The sequence below is a fragment of the Lycorma delicatula genome, chromosome 7 (assembly GCF_047948215.1).
Source record: "Lycorma delicatula isolate Av1 chromosome 7, ASM4794821v1, whole genome shotgun sequence".
NCBI lineage: Eukaryota > Metazoa > Arthropoda > Insecta > Hemiptera > Fulgoridae > Lycorma > Lycorma delicatula.
The window spans coordinates 7,580,154-7,598,775 of NC_134461.1; the positions used below are offsets into that span (position 1 = coordinate 7,580,154).

Genomic DNA, 18,622 nt, shown 5'->3' on the forward strand with positions numbered 1-18,622 from the left:
ACTGTTTTACTTTGCTGCTCATAGTACTAACTATTGTAAGTTTTATTTTAAGCAGATATTTTTTTAATTTAAATGCAATTTTGACTAAACAAACTGATCACTGTGGTTTTGATAATTTTTTTGCCACAAACCACAAAGCTGTAACTGTAATAGTTTTTTTTTAATAAATTTTTATAATCATGAAAAGACTTTATGGACATTCTGTGTACCTCTTATTTATTTCTTAATTGTACTTTTTTTTTGTTTACGAGGTGAAGGAACCCTATTTACGGCACCTAAGCAGTGTTGGGCTCACTATAGATTTCGTAAGATATTAAATGCGCTACCCTCCCTGGCACAGCTTAAAGAAGCATTACTTTAGGAAGGGGAAGATCACCCACACAGACAGTCATACTCCATAATTGCTATGATGCAATAAAATACAATACATCTTAATATATACCTAAATTCATACAATTAGATACATACTTACAACAAAAAGCAGCGAAGACCTACAGGATCAATACACACTAAATCAAACAATTATATCAATAGGAAAAATAACATCAATCATTATTATACAAAACATCAAAGTAATAAACACCATAGTTCATACTACAAATATGTATTTATAACAGGAAGCAGCGAAGACCTACAGCATCAATACACACAAAATCATACAATCATAATTAGACACCCTCACGCACAATCAATATCTAGCAAGTGAGCATAATGATACAATCAGATACAGTAGCAAAACTTAATACGAATCAATACAATATTACAACTACAGTGAAATAACAGTAATAACATAATACACATGAATCATAAAATAGGCAAAAATTCAATGTTATAGTACATCCACAATACATCATACTTAACATGATACAATGCATCATACTTACTGGGAGGCAATCATCAGACAAGAAGGCAGAGTGTCCACGGTTTCATCATGTCCAGGCGACCCTCTCACATGCAGAGGACCCCCTAGTCACTTAGTCACTCAGCCCTGAACCTATCTGTCCTCATGCCCTCAGACGCCTCATCCTAGCACATAACTCTTCCCAGATGATTAGGTTTTTTGCATGATTGACTTTGTATTGTCAGCAATGGCCTTCCAATGCCAGTAGAGAAGAATATCCTCAATATCTTCAGGTGCAAACATGTTAACCCTGTGTAGTACATCCTGTAGATGTCTACTTTCCATGTTATACCTGGTGCACCTGAAGAAGACATGGTGGGCAGTTTCTTCCTCGTGGCACACCGGGCATGCATCATCTGAGTGATCAAGGCTAAACTGAAATAAATAGGACCTAAAACCACTATGACCCGTCAGGAACTGTATGAGGCAGTAATCTAATGAGCCATGGCATTTGTTAATCCAACGCCTGACAACACCTATCATACAATGTTTCCAGTGACCTTTTTCACTCCAATACCACCTCTGATGCCAGACATCGGTCATCTCCTCCAATATAAGAGTATATTGCCTCTTTCTGTCTTCAGGAGGAAGAGCCCTTAGATCGCAGTTTCTCCTCCATTGCTCCACTACCAAGTCCACGGGAAGAAGTCCTGCAAGGACTTCAGACGCCGCACCAGAGACAGTTCTATATGCAGAGATGACACAGAGGCAGCTCCGTCTGTGATGTGCTTCCACTGCCCCCTGTATCTGGCATTCATCATAGCTCCCGCCCACTCCTCCACACCATGTAGGAGTGTGTAACCCTTAATTGTACCTTAGCTGCATATGTTATTAGGCTAATTGTTCTAAGTTCTTCATATTTTTTTGAATTTCTTTTCTTTTCTATTGGTAACATTATTATACCCTGAAGTCCTCTTTAATTGTAACTGACCCGTTTTTTTAATTGTAACTGAAAATCTAATTTTACAAACTTCCATTCCTCTGTCTGTTCTTCTGTTCAACATATAATAATAATAATATAAAAAAATGAAGTACAATAAAGTGTCGTAATTAGAAACTATTAAACATTTGCTTTCTGGATACTGCATAAAGTACAACAAAAAAGAAAATTCCAGTTTCTGTTAGTTACTAAAATAAATATAACACATGTTAAATATATTAAAAACCCTCAAGATAAAATTGTTCTAATGTGTATTTTATCATAAATTTTATTTTATATTCTTTGTCATAAGATTTGTACTTTATCATATGTTCGGTTTTAATTAACACTTTTACCTTTGAATTTTTGTTGTAGCATTTGATGTGAAACTGACTTTAGATGTACGAAGTTCAATGTATCCACGAATGTTTTTCCTATCAGGTGAAAATGAAGTTAGTACTACTAAAAACATAACAATACAGTGTACAAACAACAAACCATTAGAAGATTCATGCACACCAATGCATGTTTATGTTACGGTGCGTATTTTTTTTTTTTTTTTAAGTATACCGTAATTATTTTAAAATATTCTTTTACTATATACAAAGTATTAATAAATAACTATAACAATTTCTATGTAACATATAAAATACAAGACAATATTCAGGATATTTATTTATTTAGATGATTTATATTTTAGAAAAAAGTCAACGAAGAACAGTATAATTTTCCCACAAAGCTGGAAAGGTTATGCAACTCTGGTTATCAAGGTCTTCATCCTTAGCCAACGTGTGAAGTATAGAAGTAAAGACTTAGGTAAAAAAAAATATTCTAATCTTTGAGTAAAATTTTGAGATATAGAACTCATGGTGACCAATGTCTCCTCCACCCTCTTGACTGATTGTAACCCAAATAAAATGGCATCAATGTATTAAAAGGCAAAAAACCAAAAGGATCCAGTATGAAGATACCAAGCAAAACAATGATCAAAAAAAAAATTTAGCTTATTATCCCCTACCTCTAAATGAAGTTGCCCAAATATATAATTTAACAAACTGACACATTAATCTAATGCAATCACCAATTTTATATCGCATGTTACTTTGAGTTCAGAAACAAAAAACATAAAAAAGGTTTTTTTTTGCCCTCATTTCTTTATGAAGGTTTGAATAGGATCAAACACTGCCAAAAAGAATTTTACCTATCTAAAGGGTTTTAAATTATGTGAAAAAATTTCTTACCATTTGAAGAAACTCTTCAGATACAGGAATCAAAAGGTTCTTATCTCCCTACTCCTTTGGAGAAGTTGAGAGCAAGATTAAATGGCATCATTGTCTCATACAATAATTGTGCCAAATAGCATCTAAAGCAATTCATTCAGTCTGAAGATATCAAGCAACATATAAACACAGTAAATACTGTAAAGCATAATTGTATCATTAGGAAAGAAGTAACTAATATAAGTGAGAATTGATAGTAAATTAATGAAGATTTTTATTAAAAAAAAGAAAGAAATAATAAAAAACCAATTAAAGACTAACAAAAAATATTTAAAAAATGTAGTCGTTATATAGGAGAATGGTGATGTATTCACTTTAATAAATTGAGGTCTACAACAGAATAGATTTAATTAAATAAGTATTACAATAAAAGAACAAAAAGGATTTATAAATCATGGTCAATTGTGAAAAGTTTAATCTATATCAAAATGATTTTACTGAATGTCGTTAACATTTTTCCAGCAACCTGTGACTGGAACAGTGACTGATAACAGTTGATAAAATACTTTCATTATACTCCCATGTTTAATTTCTTTTCTTTTTGTATTTTATAAATATTTTTTTCTTCCATTAATACTGTGATTGAGAGAAAAAATTATATAAAAAATAAACAAAATGTCTTGAGAAATATATTTACGTAATATTAAATTGAGAAAGGTACAATCCTGTATAGTAGAAGAATCTTCTGATTAGGTTGAAATGTTGGCTAAAATTTGGAATAAAATGTAAAAAGTGAAGTGTTTAATGTTCAGCTGCTGATGGCTGGAAATGATGGGCAATGTCAGGAGTAGGTTGAATGGAGGAGAGAAGGAGTGTTACGGGTGATGAAAACTTCCCTTTACTGCACCTCATTATCTCCTGTGTAATAAAAATAACCAACATTCTGAAATAGAAAATTTTATGAAAAATCATTACAAATATACCATTCTGCCTAATAGCTAGAAACTTTTTTTTATAAAATTAAAAATTGTGTTTGGTTAACTCAAGCCAACCAATTGTGTTTGGTGTCACAAACAAAATTTTTAGCACAAATGCTAAAATGTTAAGTTCAAACAGGACCCCAGCTTCAGTTGATCAAAGATACATACCATTTAGTATAAATAACCAATACACTCTATTAATTATGGTGTATTCTTATTTCATTGGTATTTCTTTTGTGCTTATCTATCAAGTGAGAGTAGGATAAGAAGAAAAAATTATGAAATGAATAGTATGAAAACATAGTATTAAATGTATGAGAACATAGTATGAGATCACGTATTAAATGAATTATTCATATATTTTCATAACTGTTGGTTAATATTGATATGTGGGAGAATTTATCTAATAGCATACAAAATTATATAAAATTTATAGTAAATGTAGAAGGAACAATGAATGGCATGAATGAAGTCCTACGCAAGAACTACCGCATGAAAATAAACAAGAACAAAATGAAAATAATGAAATGTAGTAGAAATAACAAGATGAAAATAATGAATGTGAAAATAGGAGGAGAGAAGATTATGGAGGTAGAAGAATTTTGTTATTTGGGAAGTAGAATTACTAAAGATGGACGAAGCAGGAACGATATAAAATGCCAAATAGCACAGGCGAAACGAGCCTTCAGTCAGAAATATAATTTGTTTACATCAAAAATTAATTTAAATGTCAGGAAAAGATTTTTTTAAAGTGTATCTTTGGAGTGTCGCTTTATATGGAAGTGAAACTTGGATGATCAGAGTACCTGAGAAGAAAAGATTAGAAGCTTTTGAAATGTGGTGCTACAGGAGAATGTTAAAAATCAGATGGGTGGATAAAGTGACAAATGAAGAGGCGTTGCGGCAAATAGATGAAGAAAGAAGTATTTGGAAAAATATAGCTAAAAGAAGAGACAGACTTTTAGGCCACATATTAAGGCATCCTGGAATAGTTGCCTTAATACTGGAGGGACAGGTAGAAGGAAAACATTGTGCAGGCAGGCAACGTTTGGAATATGTAAAACAAATTGTTAGGGATGTAGGATGTAGGGGGTATACCGAAATGAAACGACTAGCACTAGACAGGGAATCTTGGAGAGCTGCATCAAACCAGTCAAATGACTGAAGACAAAAAAAAAGTAAATGTATTTGATTACAGACTAGTATGCCAAGCTCCACTGAATGTTATTAATTAGCCCTAAAAACTGTAGAAAGTGCTACTCGCTACAGGGGCTGACTGTATAGTGATCATCATTACTCTCAGAAAAAGCATCACAGACTAGAACCTCTTGTATTCCCAGGTGTTTACTTGTATCTCACCTATATGAAAGACTGGGACTGGTAGTTGTAAAGCAACAGATTAATGTACCGCTTTATGTCATCAACAAAAACATTATATACATTGCTTCGAAACGTGAAATTTTATCAGTAACAGGTAATTTAAGCTGGGAAAAAAAAGATAATTTATTTAATCCAATAACTTTATCGCTTAATAAGAATACGGGACTGTGATATTTAATATTCGATTAGAATTTTAATTTCAATAAACATTTTTTGCGAAAGTTTTCCAACACAAGATCAGTTTAAGGTCCATGCTATCTGTATTTTACTAAAGCTAAATTGTTGTTTTATCTGACCTAATAAGAATCAAAATATATTAGTTTCTGGTGGGCGATCTGAGTTGCAGGTTCCAGTGGTTTTGATAATATTAAGCTAACTTTACACTTTTGATTGGAATTGACAGTTGCTATCTGTTACTATTATTCTAAAAGCTCTGTTTTAGTGGTTTCAAATTATTTATTTGTTAATTTATATTTATCATTATTTTTTTCATTTGTTTATTTATTTTTTTATTACTCAACATTACTTGGTATATACTAATAATGATCATTTAACAAATAAAATGACTATTTAGTTTTAGATTTTAAAAAAACATTTTTTTTAAAGTTTTCTTGTTTTCCAATTATTTGAATGGTTGTTTAACTTATGTGAATTTTTGTTTTCTATAAGAATAGCTAAACTGGCATTTTGGGATAAATAAGTTAAATTAAAATGAGGTAATTATGTAAATAAAACTTTTGTGCTAATTTTAAGCAAAAATTAAGAAAAAAAAATTAATGGAAATTTTTATTGGCTGATTCTGAGAACATTTAGAAGCATTTGAATCTAATGTTGCTGTTAACACTTGCTAGATCTACATATGAAAAAAAATTATTCATTATTTCAGAAACATAGAGAATTCTATAGTGGTGTTGTAACATGTTGTATTTAATTAAAAATAAAAAAAAACAAACTTATTATAAAACAGTAATGAAATAAATTGGCATGTCAATCACAGTAGACAGCCAGTCAGCTTGCAATATCAGGTACTCAGAGAGGTTAAAAAGCATAGTGTATTCAAAATATGTAAATCAAAGATTTTACAAGTATCAGACAATAGATTATTGCATTATTTTTTTGCAGGCTGACAAATTCGCAGTTTCTTTCTTTACATTTTACTGCAACTAACTTTTTAGAATCAGAAGCCTAAAAGTAGTGATAAAGAGCCCCTTGAGTGAATGAGAATTCAGAACATATGTACAATAGATATGACAGTACATTTGATTATAAGTTCCTTCTTTATCCGTGTTTTAATTCTATAATTTTTAATCTTACAACTGATAAGATACTCAACAAATAAGTTTTTTTTTTTAGCCTGTAATAAGAGATAAATTGACAGGATTTGAAGCAGAAATGACCTACAGTTTAAAAGGTGAAAAAGAGTGGAAAGATGCTAATGACCACAGGTTTGGATATAGTGAACAATTGTTTCCTACTATTGTGGTTGATGAACAACCTACAAAAAGAGATACTATTTTTACACTCATGAATTGTCATGGACATGATTATTGTCTACCTGATTTACACCTCGATGCAAAACCGTACGTACTCATTTAAAATTTTTTACCAGAGTAGTTGTTGCTATGTATATATATATATATATATGTTTTTAATGATAATTATTGCTATTTAGTTAGTCGTTCAATAAATAGAAGAAATCAATCCAGACTGTAATGACCAATTTAAAAAAAATGGATTTTATTTTAAATTATCAAATTCAAAAAAAAGAAAACATTTTTGTTGCTGGATGGATGAGATCATAACTTACTATTTTATTAAGAACTAATTCATTGCAGAAGAAATACACATTTGTGACAATCTTATCGTAGGCTCATGGACTACGATAAGTACTACAAGTACTTTGTAGTAGATGAATTTTTTAGCGTACGAAGAAATACAAGGCTGATCAAGATTAGATACCGAAAACTTTCTGGTCGAAAGACAAAGATGCTACTATTCCACTCTAAAATCAGCATACTAAAATAGAGTAACAAGCCACATGTTTAAAAACTTTTCAGTTTTTTAAATTATGTAATTTTAAATAGTGCTTGTGCTCATTTTGTTATAAACTTTTTACTCAAATTCTGTTGTAAGTTTACTCATTGTTATCATTTTTTACCCAAATTTTGTTGTTTTCAAATTTTTGGCATCAATTTTGGCTGTAACTATAAGGGGACATTATAGTCCCCTTATAGTTACAGCCAAAATGTGGTTACCTGAAACACTTTCATATCACCTTGCTATTTTTTTTTTCCAGCCTGGCCAACAAAGATCAATTTTAACACTTTTTTTAGTGTCCCTCTCCTTACTGTCCTACAGATACAAGTCTCATTGGCCTTTTCTTTAATTCTTCTGTTATTATTGTTTTCTACTTAAAAGCTCTATACTTGTAGAAAACCTTCCTTTTTGAGATTTCTTTGAATTTTTTCTGGAAACTCTTGCTTTATTTAAGTGTTTCTTAACTTTATCACAACATATGCTTTTAATGTTTTTCTTCCTACATATAAGAGGAGGATCTTCTGGGGAATCCTATTATCATCCTTAAAATGTGTCTATGAAAGCCGATCTCCATTCTTGCATTATTTCTTTAAATTTCTGCTATAGCAGTTTGTGGGGGGGGAGTTTATATATATTATGTGTGTTGCCCTTAAGGCCAAATATTTTCTTAAAAATTTCCTTTGTTTCTTTTAGACTTCTTTTAAAAGGCCCATGTTGATCATCGTCAAATGTTCTGCAGCGTACAATGCTTTTGAATAAAATGTCTTAATTTAAAAATTTTTATTCAAATATTATTTAAAATAAAAGACATTTTATTCAAACACCTTAATTTTACATTTATAAAGATAAATTTTTTTTTGTACGTATTTTGTGTCTGATGATAGGACGATTCCATTTTGTTTGCCAGACTTCTTAGGGCTATTTTTTCATGACCGTTCCATTAAACAGTTTCTCTCTACACACTTAAACTATTTTACTTTTTCAATTTTTACATATCTGGTTTTTAAATAAGTAGAGGCATTTTTGAGATGTGACAAATATTGTGTGTTTTTTAATTGCTATTTTTATACAGTGCTAGTTTTTTTCAATGACAAATACTTATCTTTTTTCAAAAGATTTTATTAGCTGTACATTACAATCAATATATAAATTACATACTACTGTTATGTAGTTAATTTCATTATAATTTAAACTGAAATAATATTAAATCTAAACATATATACATTAGTCAGCATTACATAGTCACATATTATTCTACATATTATATTACGTACTTGCATATTACACTGTTATTTCTACATACTAGGACTATTATACATTCTAATATTCTAATCGTAAAAAAATCATCCACTAACCCTTAGAAATTTGAGATTATTTTAAGTCATGGTTAAATTTTTTAATAATGTTTGACAGCTTTTAAAAAAGCGTTTAATTGCTTGAAATCTGTGGAAGTTAGAGAATTTAATTCCAACAATGAAAGGGGGATGTTTTGTATGACTTTTAATTCATATTTAATCATACAATACTCAAACCTAACTCTGGCATTATGACCGTGAAAACTTTTAGTACTCTTAAAACTTTCACTGTCTGTATCAAAAGTTCTTATATTTAAAGTTTAAAGTTCTTATTTCCATCAATCAGCACTTGTATTATTCTTTTTAAACCGTGTAAAGGCACATAGTTTGACCTGCTCTTTTATATATTTTATTTGGTTTCATGTTTTTGTAATGAGTGTTTTCAGTTTTTCAATATTAAAAAAAAATATAAATATTATACTTGATGAAATAATTTTTCAAATACATTTGCTTCTGAGTATAGGTTTTGTTGCCTTTACATTTTTAAGACTAGTAAAAACAGCTTATTTTTATAGAATTTTGTGATCGCTCATTAGCATAAGGAGTAGCAAAAAATGTTTAATATGGGGCGATTCTTTTTTTCTTATATGTATTATGGGAATTCATATTTTCTCACATTTTAGTTTCTCTGAACTGTTTTTATTACAGTTAGAATGCAGTCCACTAGATAATGGTATAGTATAAAAATTAATTTTTTCAATTGAGATTGAAGAAAAAATTCAGAAAGTACATGTTCATGATATCTATGAACATTTAATTGAAACACAACTATTTTACTCCCGATATCAATATGAAGATGGTGGTGGATCACACTATGTGTAGACCTACTTGGTAGGCAGCTTTAAATATTACTTAATAGTAACTGTACTGACTGATATGCGACAACAAATCTTCAGCTCCTGTGCCACGATCAATAACCATTTAATTAGCTCTTTTGTCCTTTTTTTTTTTTTAATTTTCCATATGTATAGTAAAGTAAATTATATGTAATTGATAAAAACAACATTTGATGGCAAATTTGAAAAACGTCAACTGGCATATGGGTATCAATACAGGAGACAGCAGACTTGTTGAAATAGTTCTATCGATATATAATAAAAAAAATGTGTTAATTACTTTTTTTTTACAAATAGGTCTTTATACGATTCATTCAGTTTTATTATTACAGAATCCTGGAAACCTTTTGAGGAATAAAAATTCTATTTATATATTTATTTCCTGCCCTTCAATACTACACAATAAACTAAAATTTATTTTACCCAGAAATTCAATTTATTGATTTTCCGAGTATCAAACACCAAACCAGATAATCTAAAAGCCACAACACCAACCAGGCAGTGAAATAGTTACACTAATATTTAATAAAATTCAAAAAGTAAACAAAACATTTCTCTTTTATGAAGATAGAAGTTCATTTACATTAAATGAATAACCGATTCTAATTTTGTAATCACATTTTACTAACAAAAATAAATATTTATTGTTTCCAGTGAATAATAGTGTTTTAAAAAAAAAATTATTATTTCAAATATCTTGCGGTGTTATGAATCAAAATTTACAAATTTCATTATTTATTTATTTATTTAACACTGATTGTCAAGTTTATAGTTTGTTTGAAATGTAATATTCCTTTATGGTAAATATCATTGGCAGCTATTGACAAATTATGTAAAAATATAAAACTGGTTGTTGACACCTTCCTGATAAGACGTTACTTTAGATTTTTAAATTCCTCAATCTCACATTATATTTAGTTCAAAAGTAATATCAATTATTTTTAACTTTTCCACCCGTTTATTTTCTACAATATTAAATACTAGGTAAATATTTTCATTTCTGAATTAGTTAAATCCAAAGAAATTTTTATAAAGTAATTTTTTCTGCTATTTATGGTTGTAAATAACACACTAACAAATATTTTGTTTAATTGTTTCCTCTATTAGATGTGGAAAATGAATGAGGCTATTTGCCAATATAATAGCTGTATTTTTTTAAAAATAAAGTTAACTTATCCAGCATTACACATCATTAGTAGAAAATAATGTGCTACCAGCTTGTAGATAAAAATTAAATCAAAGGAAATAATGTTTTAATATTTTTTTAGTTTAATATTTTAGCTACATTTTATGATCATTTATTTTTACTATACATTGAAAATATTGATGTAAACTTGTTTAAAATTTTTGTTTTTGATTTGATTTTTACCTCCTAAAAGGTGAGTAACTTTCAAATCTCTGTCAGAAGAGGCACTTTGGGCCCCTCCACCATCACATAGGAATAGTAAGAATTTTTTAAACCTCTCACTCCTTCAAGCTTATGTAATTAATTGATGGCTTCATTGTTTCATTTTTATTAATCGGTTTATAAACATACATACATCATGAATGACAAAACAATTTTCAGAAAATTCTACCAACATGTACTTGGATCTCAGGAAGATATTATAATTGATGTTCAAGTTAAAAATAATGGAGAAGATGCATATGAAACTGTTTTAAAAACTGTTGTTCCACCAGGATTAAATTATGTTGACATTCATATTAAACAACTAGATATACAAACATCTGTTGATTGTTCAGTGGTTCCATCTTTGAATAAAAATAATATTCTTCACTGTAACATTGGAAACCCGTTGCCTGAAAAAAAGCAAGTAAGTTACATATTTTAGGTAGAAATAGATTTACTATTACTTATAATAATTTGTACAATATTCTTCATAAAGTCTCTCAATCTACGTTTAAAACTATTCATTTTTCCTTAAACCAGTTTAATCATATGATGCAAAAGTAATCGGCCGAAAGACAAAAATTAAAGTAATTTTTCATCTACCTTTGTTCAAAACAAAAATTTGAATGTTGTATTAAAGCTTTAAAAAAAAGCAACATTATTTCTTTTACATTCTTCAAAGTTAGTCTTTTTAATCTTTAACCCAGAAAATTTACCGTTTATAAAATGTGTAGGACTGTTTTTAACATAATGACTTTTTATAGCTTAACAGTAAGGGGTTTTCTTTGTCTGCAATTATTTACATAACAAATATCAGCTTGTTGCTTATTCCAAAGACCTCTTCTCTTTCTTAAAATTATATTATTTGAAGAAGAGTGAGAAGAGTCAATACAAACACATGAAATAATGTTAAGGAATTCATTAAGTAAAAAAGAACATAAATATAAATATATACAGAGTCTGGCATATAAATCTGACGATTTTGTAGTAATTGTTATGTTGGCACCACTGTCAATGAGAAAGCGGCAGTGTTGTACATCGACAGGTCTACTCATGCTATTTCAGTAGCCAGAATGTCGTGGTCGGGTGAACAACGAGCGTTTGTGATTGAAGCCTATTTTAAAAATAATGACTCTGTTATTGTAACACGGCGTTTATTTTGCAGACATTTCAATTTAAATCGACACGCGTCTGTTCCTGGTAGGAATACAAAATTGTTGTGGGTGAAGAATTTTAGAAACACATCGTCGCTTTAAAAATGAAACCGACAAGACGAAAACAGACTGTGAGAACGCCTGAAAACATTAACGCTGTAAGGTTAGCTGTTACGCGGTCTCCACGACGTTCAGCAGCGAGACATGCTCCTGCGCTAGCCATTTCTGATCGAAGTGTACGACGAATTCTTCATGCCGACCTGAAATTCCATCCGTAAAAGATTATGTTAGTGCAGCAACTTAATGTAAATGATTGGGCATCTCGCCAAGCAGCTTGCTTACATTTTCGAAACAAAATTACCGTTATAGGGCTTCGCATAATCCACGGCAAATTCTTGAAAAACCACTTCACAGTCAATATGTTAGTGTGGTGTACTGTTTCAAAGTTCGGCATAATCGGCCCGTATTTTTTTGAGCAGTTAAATCGCAGAGTAACATAACATCTCATCGATAAGTAAACATGTGGAATGAATTTCTGCGACCGAAACCGAACGACTTTCAAGGACATGAAATTTGGTTTCAACAGGATGGTGTCACCGCCCATACGGCGAGAATCGGAATGGATGTTCTGCGAGGAACCTTACCTGGACGTTTGAATTTCCGATTTGGCGACATTCCTTGGCCAGCGCGTTCACCCGATCTGGCTGTTTGTGATTTTTTTTCTGCGGGGGTATCTCAAACGTAAAGTCTTCAGTAGTCGACCACAGTCAATTGCAGAACTCAAGGAGGGCCATTCAACGAGAAATTGAAGCGGTTCCACAAGTGATGATTGAGCGACAATGTCAAATTTTAGAATGAGGTTAAGTGAGTGTATGAGAAGTAATGGAAAACATTTGGACGACATAATGTTCAAATAAAAAAAATCTATGTAAGTAATTCACTATAAATTGCAAAAATTGATCTTAATTTGATATATTAAATGTTTAATAGTACGAAATATAGTTTAATTATTATCCCTCAAAAATCGTCAGGTTTATTTGCCGTATCCTGTATAATATATATATATATATATATTTAATAAATCAACCGTAAGTAATAAGGTAAGGATGACTTACCTTATTTCATTACACAAACAAAAGCGCTTACGCGAATTTGATTCACATCAAATTCGCGTTTCAAATGAATGCCAGCTGCATACATTTATATATATATATATATATATATGTATAAAATACACAGTAAAATCTTATTCGCGGGGGTTAGAGACCGTAAGAATGCCGCGAATATGAAACGGAACTAATACTCATTTAAGGAAGACCAGTTAGGTTCTATGTAAAATGAAAAAATCATGCCGTACAGGGCGATGTTATTGATGAAACACAGGCGGAACATTAATTATAAGCGCTGCTTTAGTACAGTACATAGGTACACTGCCCAAAAAATATTTAACAAAATACAGTATATTTCCTAATTTACTCGTAAGCACTTGCCGAACTGTTTGATTTAAAAACTCACTATATTATGTACTGTATGTAGATATTCAAATCGTACTCTGTAATCGCTTTAAAAAGTCAAGAAATCAGCACTACAGTACTACGTACACAAAAAGTAAAATTACTGTAAAGGAAATTTACAAAACTAACCTACAGTATTTTCGAGTGGATTTACAAAAAATTTGTAATTTTTCCTTGTTTCGCTCTTGTTTTTAAACCCGTGTGAAGTTCTGTGTATTCTTGCATGGAATCTTCAATTTTGCGCTTAAAGATTAAGCTTCTATTCAAAGATGGATCAGCAGGTATAAAAAAGCGGATAAGAACACGGGGTAGTTTAATGCCTTCGGTAAGCGTTTTGACATTTAACTGTTTTCAAGGGATCGTATCTTCTATATCTTCACGTTCATACTCCATCTGCGTCATTAAATCTTTTATTATTTTTTAAAGTCACTACATACTGTAATGTACGCGAATACGGAAAATTTTAGCCGCGAATTTAGAAAAGACATCATAAAATATTGCACCGCGAATAACAAAATCGCCAATAAGGAGATTTCACAGTAAATTACAAAATATATCATAAACTTGCAATCCGTGATAACATACTACTTATTCACTTATAATTTTAGGTAAAAAATATTATTAAATTTTAATTTTTAATTGGTTTAATTTAATTAGTAAGTTTAATTGGTTAAAAAAATATATATATACAGAGTCATTCACGGGAACCGGATATTTTTTTAAATAATCATAAAAAATTGAATATTTACTTTAAAAAAGTTTTATTGGTACTGAAACACTTGTTAAATCAAAGCATTTGTTACTTACTCATGAACGAAAAATTATGACCGGCAAGTGATGTCCATTTTGGGCAATTCTTTGCAGCATGTCTACATCAATCTGGGTGAGGTGATGACGAATTGCGATCTTTAGGTCCTCCAATGTACGCGGTTTATTGCCGTACACACGCGATTTCAGAAACCCCCACAGAAAAAAATCACAACTACTCAAGTCGGGGGACCAAGGGGGCCAAGGAATGTCGCCGAATCTGGAAACGATCCGTCCCGGAAACAACTTAGGGAGAACAGCCATCGTTTTCCTCGCTGTAGCTCCATCCTGCTGGAATAACACATTTTGAAAATCGATTCCCCGGTTTCGTAACTCAGGGATGAAAAACGTATTCAACATCGCAATGTAAAGATCAGCTGTTACAGTTACGGCAGCGTCCTTTTTTAAAAAAAAAATTATGGTCCAATAACACCGACCTTTCCTATTGCACACCACCAGTGGGCTATGAAGTGGTCTCTCGTGAAGCTGATGTGGGTTTCTTTCTGCCCGATACCGGCAACTCTGTTTGTTGACGAAGCCATTCAGATGAAAATGGGCTTCGTCACTCATTAACAATAACAAATTTTCATTTTCTTCAAAAATGGTAAGAGCATTTGTCGACAAAATTGTAATCGCTGCGTGAAATCTTGCTCGTTTAACTGCTGCACGACAGCTATCTTGTAAGGATGGAAATGCAGGTCTGAATGCAGAATTCGTCTTACCGTACTTGTGCTCATTTGAAGCGCTGCTGAATGCCTCTGAATAGAGCGGCGTGGGCTTCTGACGATGGCTTCCCTTACTCGTTCGATGTTCTCCGGAGTGCTAGCGGTTCGTCGGTGACCCGGTGGTTTTTTCTTCGATATTGAACCGCTTGTTCGAAGATTGTTTACCCATCGCAATATTGTGTTACCAGAAGGGACGCTTGCATTACGATGGATATTAAACTGACGGCGGAAATCTCGCTGAACAGCAGTTACGGATTAGTCATTTCGCACAAAACTGTCATACGCGTACAGGCGTTGGTCTGCGTCTACGGCTCCATCTCAACGACTAAAATGTAAATGCTATGAACAAAGGAAACTCAGACACCAGCCACGTGCCCCTCCCACCACGAACCCCCGAGTACAACCCACTTCAAAAACATCCGGTTCCCATGAATGACTCTGTATATGTAAATAGATGTATATACAGTGCAACTACTTGTAAGGATTTTTATCTTTTAATTGCCTTTGGTTCATTAAAAGCGATTGCATATTTTAATTTTGAAAAACGATCAGGAAAAATATCAGTTTTGAAAAACACCTAGAGAGAAGTCAATTTTGAAAAAAATATTAGAAAGCAAAGTGGACGCTCCATATTCACCCATATACTATTTGTACACACAAACAAAATGCTCTTAAATACATTATTAGCATTTAATAATAAATAACTTACAACAATAAGTTAACAGTGTCTTTGTACTGTTTTGTTTTTCTGTTCTAAAGGTTAATTTTGAATTATTATTTCAACCATTTTATAAAGAAGAAATGAAACCAGTGTATGACTTTTCTATGAGTGTGAGCAGCGTAAATCAACAAAAAAGTGAAATAAATAAAAACAATTTCAAGTCATTCACTGTTAACATTTCAGTTTCAGCAAATATTACGTTACAGGGGTAAGATAATTGTAATATATTATTCTCTTTCTTTTATTCGCCAGAGTTCCTTGTAAATCCAAAAAAAGAATGATTTTACAAGCATTCATACAACATAAAGTTATTTCATTTTCTTTTGCTTTAACATAGTATAAGCCAAGTTTTGTACCTTTAATTTGTTAGTATTGTTTTTATTTTTGAGGATAAAAAATTGTGAAAAAGCTGAAAATTCCACCAGATGAGCAAATAAAAATTGTAGACCAAAATTAATAAGAGTAGAAGGATTAGATGATTATATTGCTTATTGCCTCAGATACCAAAGACTCTCCTACAAAAAATTGTCAGAAACCATTCTTGGAACAAAATACTCATGCTAAATGGATTCCACAGCTGCTGTCTGAAGAAGACAAGAAGGAATAAATGGGGACATGCACACACTTCTTGATTGATAAAAATCATTCAAAATTCTGTCTAGAAATACTATTAAAACATTTGTCAATTTCATAATATTTTAATATCATTACCAGTGATAAAATATGGATCTGCTGAGAAGTTATTGAAATTAAATGCCGGTTAAGGAACTCTTTTAAACCTAAATAACTTCAAGTAAACACTGATATATAAGTAAACAAAGTGTTCAGCGTAAGAGTTATCCTAGCTGTTGTTTGTAGTAGCAAACTTTTACTGCAGCATGTACAATTGTGTTAATTCAGTAATGTACTGGTTTACTCAATTTTTTTAGTCCTCACCAGTATTTATAATACTTTACCGTCTATCGTGTTTTTGTCAACATTGATGTAACATTATAAATATTGTTGCTATAACTTAATTCGTAAATAACTTGATTCAGTCGGCGGCAAATGAAAACATCAAATAATTAATGAATCATTCTTACATTATTTACTTATTTTATGCGTAAATTTTGAGATCTTGTAACAGGATCTTGAAATGAATTGAGTACACATGGAAAGTTACGGCATATGTTTTCTGAAATGTTTTACTCTAGTCTCTTTTACTCATCGATTTCATATAAAGAGAAAATTTTGGAAGATATAAATAGGTCAACAAATTCTAAACCGAGGCTGACAAAACTAGAAGTGAATTTCTATAATGACTGAATAGAAAAATTGGTACATGTTACAATGTGTTTTAAATTTAAATCATATTCATCAGAGTTTAGAAAGTGTAAACATAACCACATAGATATGCAGTAGTTCCATCCAGGATATCTGAAGTAATGTTGACAATGCTAATAATACAGTGGATTAGTGTAATGCAACAGGATGTCGTAGACTATAAGATGATTCGCTGGTCGAATTATCCATTCCTACTTGCGTATTGACTGGTTTTCTAAACTTTGACAAGTAATAACTGGGTGGAAAAATAAGTAAAGTTTTATTACCATATACTAAATGATTTTTTTTTCTTTTATTTACTCCAAACAAGAAATTTTTACTTTCTAGATAATCTTTATAAATATTTTAATTTCAATGTCCTAAGCCATAATGTGAGTTAAATTTTTTGTACTCCTTGACATTTACTGTATAATGACATCTATAATGTATAATACTGTATTATATTATATAATAAATTTATGTAACAATACACATACTGCAGGTGTCAATACATTATAGAATAAATAAATAAATTGACGATTATTCAGTTGTACAAATATAATCTATGGAAAATCATATAATATGATGTAATCTATCTTGTGTTGCCTTAAACTATAAAATACTTAAAGAGATGCTCTTAGCCCTTAGAAAGAAAGTAGCGGTCAGAGCCTTTTTAACTCAGATATAGTGTCACATAAAATTCTTTTTGTATTAATCAGATAAGAATGTACACCATTGAATTAACATACATTCACCATGTCCCGAACTAATTAATAATCAGGAGAGATGACTATCATAGTCTTAAGTCTGTAAACATTTAACCAGATAATGAGATTACATCCACAGAACCATGTTAAATATCTTTTTTTTTTATTAATTCTATTTATTTCTTCTAATTAATTACAAATAGTATGAAAGAAACTTTTACTTCTCCTTCTCGCAAAGGAATAAAACTCAAAAAAATTTATGAACCCAGATGGTTTTAATTGTTTTGCCATATGCTGCAAGGTGTTAAATTTATACTTAACTGACGGTTGATTACTTTCTTTAAAAAAACTCACGGCTAATTAAAAAAATGATCGTTTTTTTAATGGTGGAAATAGCATCTTAGGAAAATTCAATTACATATGGGCTTCAAATAGAAGACAACTACAAATAATAGGAAAATTTTCATTGAAAACCACGATATCTGATATAAACAATGCGTGTATTTGAATAAACTAGCAAATTAATGGACTTGATGAAGACTGATTGTCTACGTATATGAACAGACCTATATTTTAAGTTCTGATTGTCAAAAGAAATGTCAGCAACCTTTAAATGAGTTCTTGCTGAAAGTTTTGTTGTTCCATTATCCAAAGAAGAATGGATAGTAATTATC

General features: G+C 30.9%; 1 protein-coding gene across 3 annotated transcripts in view; it reads left to right on the forward strand.

Moving 5' to 3' along the window:
* Positions 1 to 18,622, forward strand: part of LOC142327903 (integrin alpha-PS2-like) — a 100,520-nt gene that overhangs the window by 62,274 nt on the left and 19,624 nt on the right. For all 3 annotated transcript variants that reach the window (XM_075371260.1, XM_075371259.1, XM_075371261.1), the window contains exons 13-16: positions 2,196 to 2,359; positions 6,754 to 6,980; positions 11,196 to 11,442; positions 15,978 to 16,147. In XM_075371260.1, coding sequence (XP_075227375.1) covers positions 2,196 to 2,359; positions 6,754 to 6,980; positions 11,196 to 11,442; positions 15,978 to 16,147 — 808 coding nt within the window. The remainder of the gene's footprint in view (positions 1 to 2,195; positions 2,360 to 6,753; positions 6,981 to 11,195; positions 11,443 to 15,977; positions 16,148 to 18,622) is intronic.